At 49.1% G+C, this 10,000-nt stretch overlaps 1 protein-coding gene across 10 annotated transcripts in view; it reads left to right on the plus strand.

The window, feature by feature from the left end:
* LOC143291160 (transmembrane and coiled-coil domains protein 2-like) overlaps positions 1 to 10,000 on the plus strand; it is a 218,752-nt gene that overhangs the window by 96,858 nt on the left and 111,894 nt on the right. For all 10 annotated transcript variants that reach the window (XM_076600859.1, XM_076600851.1, XM_076600849.1 and 7 more), the window contains 2 exons: positions 3,095 to 3,283; positions 8,578 to 8,704. In XM_076600859.1, coding sequence (XP_076456974.1) covers positions 3,095 to 3,283; positions 8,578 to 8,704 — 316 coding nt within the window. The remainder of the gene's footprint in view (positions 1 to 3,094; positions 3,284 to 8,577; positions 8,705 to 10,000) is intronic.

The following is a 10,000-nucleotide window of genomic DNA, read 5'->3' on the forward strand; positions in this document are numbered from 1 at the left end:
TAAAGAGTGGTAACTCTCTCTAACAAATAGTAAAGAGTGGTAACTCTCTCTAACAAATTGTAAAGAGTGGTAACTCTCTCTAACAAATAGTAAAGAGTGGTAACTCTCTCTAACAAATAGTACAGAGTGGTAACTGTAAAGAGTGGTAACTCTCTCTAATAGTAAAGAGTGGTAACTCTCTCTAACAAATAGTACAGAGTGGTAACTCTCTCTAACAAATTGTAAAGAGTGGTAACTCTCTCTAACAAATGGTAAAGAGTGGTAACTCTCTCTAACAAATTGTAAAGAGCGGTAACTCTGTCCATTCACAAGGTACACAACTTCAAGTCAATGCTGCTTACGTTACCGATTCAGCTAGCACACAGGTAAATAAAAGACACATTGGAAGAAATCCAGACATTTCTTCTGAGATAAAAAGGAGGCTCCAGGTTGTCCTTATGTCGATCAGTTGACATGTGCACACAGCAGCAGTGACAGAAGAAATGTGCAAACACAAATTAGCTTTTTATTCAAGACTGACATAGCCTCTTTAGTCCTGAACAAGCCACATAGAACACACGGACAATACAGAACAAACACATGGCTGCCTGGGTGGTTTTTCAACTTGAAATTAATAAACAATAAGGCCAGGAGATGAAAATTCAACAAATAGTAAAGAGTGGTGCATGCAGTTTGTCAGGCCTGATCGCGCCTTTGTGATCGGCTGGTCTTCAAGCAACAAAGATTGATAGAATGCGAAGATTGAGTGACACGACCATCCTGGGGAGGCACTGCCCCATGTTCGTACAGTCGCAGCTGTATAGGTAGGTGGCTGTGAGGTCGTTCAGGGGTATCGGGGATGACTTGTGGGGTAACTTGCTGCTCCCTGTGTTGTGATGACACCCTGTCTTGTTATCAGTGCCGCGAGTCCTTGTCTCTGCGAGAATTACTTGGACAAAATGTATTCACAAATCTGCTCCTTCCTACCTTTGTGGCTGCCTGCACCTCTACACTCCATCTCGCTCACTATGATCGGCTTTGGATCCACTCTGTTCACGTATATCTAGATTCAAACACTCCACAGTTGGACGCCGTTCTTTCTCTGTCTCTGGACCTTGCATTTGGAATGAACTTCCTCTTTCGCTTCATCAGATCTCAGCTCTTTCAAGTCTGGCCTTAAAACACACCTCTTCACAAGATGGCCTCTCTCCCCTGCTTCTTCCTTGTCATCAGTTTATTCAGTTTTAGAGTTATGCATGCGTGTGAATGACTGGTGTGAAAGCGCTTAGATTTGTCTCTGCACAAGATTCAGCGCTATATAAATATTATTATGAAAACAAGTCAAGCCAAGACATGTTTATTTCAGGAAACCGGGAGGGTGGTGGTGGGGGAGGGGGGGGGGTGCATGAAAATTTCACATTATATTTCATATAAATTACACAAAATACAAAACACATTTGGCTTTGTGCTCACAGTCACGACGGGCAGTGAGAATTTATCTGAAATATAAATACTAAATGGAAAGCAACATTGTTGCAGTTACGCCGTTTTTGTTTTGTGTGTGTGTGTTCTTTCTTAACTCTACAGTGTGTACTTCTCCGTATCCAAGCCCACCCCACCCCCCCATCCCCCATTACCTGAAAACCGCAGTGATGCAGTAGACGACAGCAGCGGCAGAAAATCAATGGTGAAAAATCTATGAAGGTTGTTGCTGTGGACAGAGTGACAGAGGAAGAACGAAAGAAAGAACAATGACCAGAAAGGTTACAGCAGAGAGAAGGCAGAGAGTCATTGTGTGACGACGTGGCGGGACCTCAGCTGTAGCTGGCACTCGTTTCTTTTCGCCACAACACATGTTTTGGTGGGGTTTTTTTCTTGGTTTTTTTTTTCATCTCCAAGTCCCCCCCCCCCCCCCCCCCCCCCCAAGAAGTACACACTGTGGAAAAAGAAGTACTCACTGGGGGAAAAGAAGTATTCACTGGGGGAAAAGAAGTATTCACTGGGGGAAAAGAAGTACACACCGGGCCATATGGGGAAAAGAAGTACACACTGGGGAAAAAGAAGTATTCACTGGGGGAAAAGAAGTACACACCGGGCCATATGGGGGAAAAGAAGTACACACTGGGGAAAAAGAAGTATTCACTGGGGGAAAAGAAGTATTCACTGGGGGAAAAGAAGTACACACTGGGGGAAAAGAAGTATTCACTGGGGGAAAAGAAGTACACACTGGGGGAAAAGAAGTATTCACTGGGGGAAAAGAAGTACACACTGGTGGAAAAGAAGTATTCACTGGGGGAAAAGAAGTACACACTGTTGAAAAAGAAGTATTCACTGGGGGAAAAGAAGTACACACTGGGGGAAAAGAAGTATTCACTGGGGGAAAAGAAGTACACACTGGGGAAAAGAAGTATTCACTGGGGGAAAAGAAGTATTCACTGGGGGAAAAGAAGTACACACTTGGGGAAAAGAAGTACACACTGGGGGAAAAGAAGTATTCACTGGGGGAAAAGAAGTACACACTGGGGAAAAGAAGTATTCACTGGGGAAAAAGAAGTATTCACTGGGGGAAAAGAAGTACACACTTGGGGAAAAGAAGTATTCACTGGGGGAAAAGAAGTACACACTGGGGGAAAAGAAGTACTCACTGGGGGAAAAGAAGTACACACTGGGGGAAAAGAAGTATTCACTGGGGGAAAAGAAGTACACACTGGGGGAAAAGAAGTATTCACTGTGGAAAAAGAAGTACACACTGTGGAAGAAGTACACACTGGGGGAAAAGAAGTATTCACTGGGGGAAAAGAAGTACACACTGTGGAAAAAGAAGTACTTACTGGGGGGAAAAGAAGTATTCACTGGGGGAAAAGAAGTATTCACTGGGGGGGAAAGAAGTACACACTGTGGAAAAATTGGGGCACAAGTGAGTGGTTGCTGTCGTGGCCGTGGATGTTGCTCGGGCCTTGCGCACAGCACGCTTTCGTTGCGCCTCGGGGATGTTTGGATTCACTGCATGGGGCCCATGACGCTTGAACCCTCGTCAACACTGTGTGGGTGTACACAGATACAGATAAAGAATACTTCATTATCTCAGCAAGAGATCTTGATGTGTGTGTTGCAGACGAGCGGGGCAGCAGCGGGTACCAGCACCAGCAACACCTCAGAGTGCCGGGCAGTGATGGCGGCGGTGGTGGTGGTGGTGGTGGAGGGCTGACCCCCACCAGTGCCTGCACCTCCCCCCTTGCCTCCCCCACCCGCACCCCAAGCCCCACCCGGAAGGCGGGGACAGCGCGCAAGAGTCTGCCGGACGGTAAGTGTGTGTGTGTGTGTGTGTGTGTGTGTGTGTTTGTGAGTGTGTTGCTTGTTTGCTCGCGCGAGCGTTGTATGTTTGTGCGCGCGCGAGTGTGTGTGTGTGTGTGTGTGCGCGCGTGCGCATGCGCGTTTGCGTGTGTGTGCGTGTGTGCGTGCGCGTTTGTGTGTGTGTTTCTTTGCGGGCTAAGTGCATGCTGCACACAGGATCTCCCGTATCCTCACCTCCCTCTCTGCCTCTCGTAAGTATGTTTCTCTGCTGGTCCAAAGGACTGGCGTCCAGACAGCAGCCACTCGGTGCAGCGGAGAGGGAGTCATTGTCATAGTCCCGTTTCATTGTGGGGGACTGGAAACTGTGGAGAGGGAGTCTTTCTTTTGCGTTCACTCGTATGCACACGAGTGGGCTTTTACGTGTATGACCGTTTTTACCCCGCCATGTAGGCAGCCATACTCCGTTTTCGGGGGTGAGCATGCTGGGTATGTTCTTGTTTCCATAACCCACCGAACGCTGACATGGATTACAGGATCTTTAACGTGCGTATTTGATCTTCTGCTTGCATATACACACGAAGGGGGTTCAGGCACAAGCAGGTCTGCACATATGTTGACTTGGGAGACCGTAAAAATCTCCACCCTTTACCCACCAGGCGCCGTCACCGTGATTCGAACCCGGGACCCTCAGATTGACAGTCCAACGCTTTAACCACTCGGCTATTGCGCCCGTCTGAGAGGGAGTCATAGTCCCTGTTCATTGTGGGGGACTGGAACCTGTAGAGAGGGAGTCATAGTCCCGGTTCATTGTGGGGGACTGGAACCTGTAGAGAGGGAGTCATTGTCCCGGTTCATTGTGGGGGACTGGAACCTGTGGAGAGGGAGTCATAGTCCCGGTTCATTGTGGGGAGTGGAACCTGTGGAGAGGGAGTCATAGTCCCGGTTCATTGTGGGAGACTGGAACCTGTGGAGAGGGAGTCATAGTCCCGGTTCATTGTGGGGAGTGGAACCTGTAGAGAGGGAGTCATAGTCCCGGTTCATTGTGGGGAGTGGAACCTGTGGAGAGGGAGTCATAGTCCCGGTTCATTGTGGGGAGTGGAACCTGTAGAGAGGGAGTCATAGTCCCGGTTCATTGTGGGGAGTGGAACCTGTGGAGAGGGAGTCATAGTCCCGGTTCATTGTGGGGGACTGGAACCTGTAGAGAGGGAGTCATTGTCCCGGTTCATTGTGGGGAGTGGAACCTGTGGAGAGGGAGTCATTGTCCCGGTTCATTGTGGGGAGTGGAACCTGTGGAGAGGGAGTCATAGTCCCGGTTCATTGTGGGAGACTGGAACCTGTGGAGAGGGAGTCATTGTCCCGGTTCATTGTGGGGGACTGGAACCTGTGGAGAGGGAGTCATAGTCCCGGTTCATTGTGGGGGACTGGAACCTGTGGAGAGGGAGTCATAGTCCCGGTTCATTGTGGGGGACTGGAACCTGTGGAGAGGGAGTCATTGTCCCGGTTCATTGTGGGAAGTGGAACCTGTGGAGAGGGAGTCATAGTCCCGGTTCATTGTGGGGAGTGGAACCTGTGGAGAGGGAGTCATAGTCTTGGTTCATTGTGGGGAGTGGAACCTGTGGAGAGTGGTGTCCTAGCCGGGCGTCTGGCCACACGGCCACCGCTCCTTTCTCTGTCTCGATCTTTTTGTCTGTGTCCGTTTCCCTGTCTCCTCCCCATCATTCTCTTCCTTCCTGTGTCCTTCTGTCTCTCTCTGTCTGTCTATCTGTCTCTGTCTCTCTGTATGTCTGTCTGTCTGTCTGTCTCTCTTACTCAACCTCGAACTTGTACACACACACACACACACACACACACACACACACACACACACACACACACACATTTTCTGTCTCTCTCTTTTTCTGTCTGTTTGTGTCTCTGTCTCTCAGTGTCGTTCTGTCTGTCTGTCTCTTCATCTCTCTCTTTGTCTCTTCTCTCCCGCGCATGCTTGCAAATGTGGTGTGTGCGGGGGTGTGTGTGCGTGTATATTTGGAGAGGGAGGTTTTGTGACTGTCCCCAGCTGTTGACAGTGGAGAAGGGGTTCAATAGGAAAGAAAAGAAAAAGGCCCTTCCACTACGTCAGCGACTGACTTGCGTCAGCAGTGGCCCTCGTAAAACACATGCTTCCTCTTTTGCTTCTGTGGTGCTGATGCACACACACACACACACACACACACACACACAGCCTTACTGAAGGTCAGTGCATACGCACTCAGCAGGAAAGAAGAAAAGAACAAGATGATGTTGATCATGTTGTCTGTCTCCTCCTCACCCCCCCTTTCTCCCCACCCCTCCCATCCCCCTTTATTTACTTTGTCACAAAGATTTGGGTCAGTGGTTGTGGGAAGGGGTGTGTGACTCCCATTATCTTCTTCACTACCGTCCCCACCTCTATCCCCCACTGACAGTTCTGTTATCATTCTTCTTCGTTCATGGGCTGCAACTCCCACGTTCACTCTATGTACATGAGTGGGCTTTTATGTGTATGACCATTTTTACCCTGCCATATAGGCAGCCACACTCCCATTTTCGGGGATGGGGGTGCATGCTGGGTATGTTCTTGTTTCCCCTAACCCACCGAACGCTGACATTGATTACAAGATCTTTGACAGGCGTATTTGATCTTCTGTTTGCATATACACAAGAAGGGGGTTCAGGCACAAGCAGGTGTGCACATCTGTTGATGTGGGAGATCGGAAAAATCTCCACCCTTTTCCCACCAGGCGCTGTTACCAAGATTCAAACCCGGGACCCTCAGATTGAAAGTCCAGTGCTTTAACCACTCGGCTGTGATGCCCGTCTGTCCTGTTATAAATAGCCAAGTGAAAGTGGATGAACTGTCAACCCCATTATGGTCATCAACACGTCAGTTCAATTGCTTGTGTATAACTTGTCATCAGAATCGTCCAGTTGGCTGGCGTTTTGCCCACGCGTGCGCATGCACACACAAATAGAAACACACACACACGCTTACACACTCTGCCCACACATGCACGCACAAATACACACTTTCTCCATATCTCTCTCTCTCACGTGCGTGCGTGCTTGCACACATACACACGCCCATACTCACACACACTTTTGATAGTGAAAAGATATAAAAGTGAAGAACTTACTAACACAATACACATCATGGAATGGTACCTGCCCTGTGTATCTATCCTGTGTTTACCAGACTGTGTCTGTCCTTTGCTTGTACAGTTTTTTATTTGGGGGGGGGGTGGGGGTGGGTGGACAATTGGCACTGTCAGTTTTGCTGACCCATCCTTTCCATAGGGATCTGTCAAGTGAGCTGAACTCTTTGGTAACCTGTCTCCCTCCCCTCTTCACTTATATGGATTATTTTGTGTGTGTGTGTGTGTGTGTGTGTGTTTCTAAAATTGTATGCTTGCCTGCACTGACATGTGAAGTGAACAACATGATGAACTGTTGTGCTGCTGATAGTGTTGCACCATTGCATGACAGCGTACGTGTTGGTTTTTCACCGTTTGTCATCATATGCTTTGTCACTCTGTGTGTCAGGATGGAGGGGACCCGGGCAAAGGGGGGTTGGAGAGAGAGAGAGGGGGAGAGAGAGAGAGGGAGGGAGAGAAAGAGAGAGGGAGGGAGGGAGGGAGGGGGGGGGAGGAGGGTCAGCCCCCTGATGTGTGCGGAATCAGAATCCTATTTATTTGTCATGAAAGACACAACAATTAAGGGTATTAAAAAACAACAAAAAAACAACAACCTGAACCAAACTAAATGTAAGGTGTTCTAATTAGAACATGAACATGACAGCAAACTGACCATGCCCCCTGACACAGCGGGGATGGAGGGTGGTTGGCAGCGATGGTGTGCTGTTGTGTGTGTGTGTGGGGGTGCTGTTGGGGTGTGTGTGTGTGCTGTTGGTGTGTGTGTGTGCTGTTGTGGGGTGGGGTGTGCTGTTGTGGGGTGGTGGTGTGCTGTTGTGGGTGGTGGTGTGCTGTTGGGGGGTGGTGGTGTGTTGTTGGGGGGGTGTGCTGTTGTGGGGTGGTGGTGTGCTGTTGTGGGGGGGCGGGGGGGGGGGGGGTGCTGTTGTGGGTGTGTGTGTGTGCTGTTGTGGGGTGGTGGTGTGCTGTTGTGGGGTGGTGTGCTGTTGTGGGGTGGTGTGCTGTTGTGTGTGTGGGGGGGTGCTGTTGTGGGGTGGTGTGCTGTTGTGGGGTGGTGGTGTGCTGTTGTGGGGTGGTGTGCTGTTGTGGGGTGGTGTGCTGTTGTGGGGGTGGGGGTGTGCTGTTGGGGAGGGATGTGTGTGCTTGTGCTGTTGTGGGGTTGGGGGTGCTGTTGTGTGTGTGGGGTGTGTGCTGTTGTGTGTGTGGGGTGTGTGCTGTTGTGGGTGGGGGTGTGTGCTGTTGTGGGGTGGTGTGCTGTTGTGGGGTGTGTGCTGTTGTGGGGTGTGTGCTGTTGTGGGGTGTGTGCTGTTGTGGGTGGGGGTGTGTGCTGTTGTGGGGTGTGTGCTGTTGTGGGGGTGGGGGTTTGCTGTTGGGGAGGGGTGTGTGTGCTTGTGCCGTTGTGGGGTGGTGTGCTGTTGTGGGGTGGTGGGGTGCTGTTGTGGGTGGTGTGCTGTTGTAGGGTGGGGTGTGCTGTTGTGGGGTGGTGATGTGCTGTTGTGGGGTGGTGGTGTGCTGTTGTGGGTGGGGGTGCTGTTGTGGGGGGGTGTGCTGTTGTGGGGTGGTGTGCTGTTGTGGGGTGGTGGGGTGCTGTTGTGGGGTGGTGGGGTGCTGTTGTGGGTGGGGGTGCTGTTGTGGGGGTGTGTGCTGTTGTGGGGTGGTGTGCTGTTGTGGGGTGGTGGGGTGCTGTTGTGGGGTGGTGGGGTGCTGTTGTGGGGTGGGGTGAGGATGTTGGGGGCGGGGGGGGGGGGGTCACTGACAAGGAGCGTCCTACTTTGGGGAGACTGATAGTGTGGTACCAATGTGTGTGTGTGTGTGTGTGCGTGCGTGCAGAGGGAGGGCTGGGATGGGAGGGGGTGTGTGTGGCAGGGGATGACTGAGAAGTTGATGGTGGCATTATGGTGTGTGACAGTGATGTCATGCTGACAATGATGTCATGCTTTGTGATGTGTCATGCTGTGTGGTGTCATGGTTTCTGGTGCATGCAGTGTGATGTGTCATGCTGTGTATTGCCATGCTGACAGTGATGTCATGCTTTGTGATGTGTGTCATGCGGTGTGGTGTGTGTCATGCGGTGTGGCGTGTCATGCTGTGTGGTGTCATGCAGTGTGGTGTGTGTCATGCGGTGTGGTGTGTGTGACAGGGAGGCTGACGGTGCCGGGGGGGCATGCAGACCAGGTGAGGCGGAAATCCTATGACCTGGCGGCGGACGGGGGCAAGTCCAAACGTCTGGGACTCCTGCTGAACCGCCTGGCCCTGCCTGCTGCCATGTCAGTCCCTCTGTCTGTCTGTTTGTCTGTCTGTCTGTCTGTCTGTCCACCTGTCTGCCTGTCTGTTTGTCTGTCTGTCTGTTGGTCCATCTGTCTGTCTGAGTGAATGTCTGTTTGTGTATCGGTCAGTATGTTCATCTGTCTGTCTGTGTCTGTTGGTCTGTTCATCTGTCTGTCTTGTCTCTGTCAGTCTGTCAGTTTGTTCCCTGTTTCTCTCTCTCTCTCTCTCTGTCTGTGTGTGTGTGTGTGTGTGTGTGTGTGTGCATGTGTGCGTGTGTATCTATCTGTCTATCACTCTATGCACCTTTCTTTCTCTCTGCTTACTACTATTTCTCTCTTCCCCTTTCTCTCTGTTTCTCTCTCTCTCTCCCCATACATGTAAACTACTTCAATTCCATTTGATTTTCTTCTCATTCCTCCACAGAAATCTTGATTTGTCAGCTCCTTCATGTATCGATTCACCCTTGATAATACAATGAAAGTGAGCATGTTTTTCCTCTTTTTCTTGCAGTTTATGTGGATGTCTGCTTATTAATTATGATATTTTCAGATTTTGCCTTTGATGCAGATTCAGAAATTGATCTCCATGGTTTATTTTTATGTGCAGTGTTTTCAGATACAGAAGCTGATAGGAAAATGAAATCATTGTTTGAGATATTAACAAAAAACAAAACAAAAAACAAAACAAAAACAAAAACAAAACAAAAACTTTCTTTTTCTGTTTTGTTCTTTTTTTTTTCTCTCGTTGTTTTCTTTTCCTTAATGTTCCTCGGAAAGAATGAAAGAAAAGAACAGGAAAAACTGGAAGATTTTTTTTGAAGGGTGGAGGGGAGGCAGAGGGGAGGGGGGGGGGGGGGGGAGAAAAGAAGAAGAAAAAAAAAAAGAGCTTTTTTTCTTAAAACTAATATTTATTCATACAACAATTTTTCAGCTTTCTCTTTTTTACAGGTCAACCTGACATTTTGTTGAAATGAATATGTGGGGAGGTTTTTGCCTGCAGTGTTTTTTCTCTCGAGAGCTGTGTATGGTATGTTTTGATAAGATTGTCAGTTAGGTCAGTTTGATTCATAACAGTTTTCTTCTGTTTACATTGCAGAATGCCGTGTGTTTTGGCATTGGAGTCATTTGAAATGATGTATCCTTGTTGTTGTTGTTGTTGGGTTTTTTTTTGCAGGAACAGTCATGATATTGCTGCCAGTTTGTTTTGACTTAGTGTTGACTGGAATAATTGTTTTTCCTTCCAGAAATAACTTTGTGTTGACAGTGCTGTCAGTGTTCATTGTGTCTGTTCCTTTT

This window comes from Babylonia areolata, chromosome 16 (assembly GCF_041734735.1).
Source record: "Babylonia areolata isolate BAREFJ2019XMU chromosome 16, ASM4173473v1, whole genome shotgun sequence".
NCBI classification, from domain to species: domain Eukaryota; kingdom Metazoa; phylum Mollusca; class Gastropoda; order Neogastropoda; family Buccinidae; genus Babylonia; species Babylonia areolata.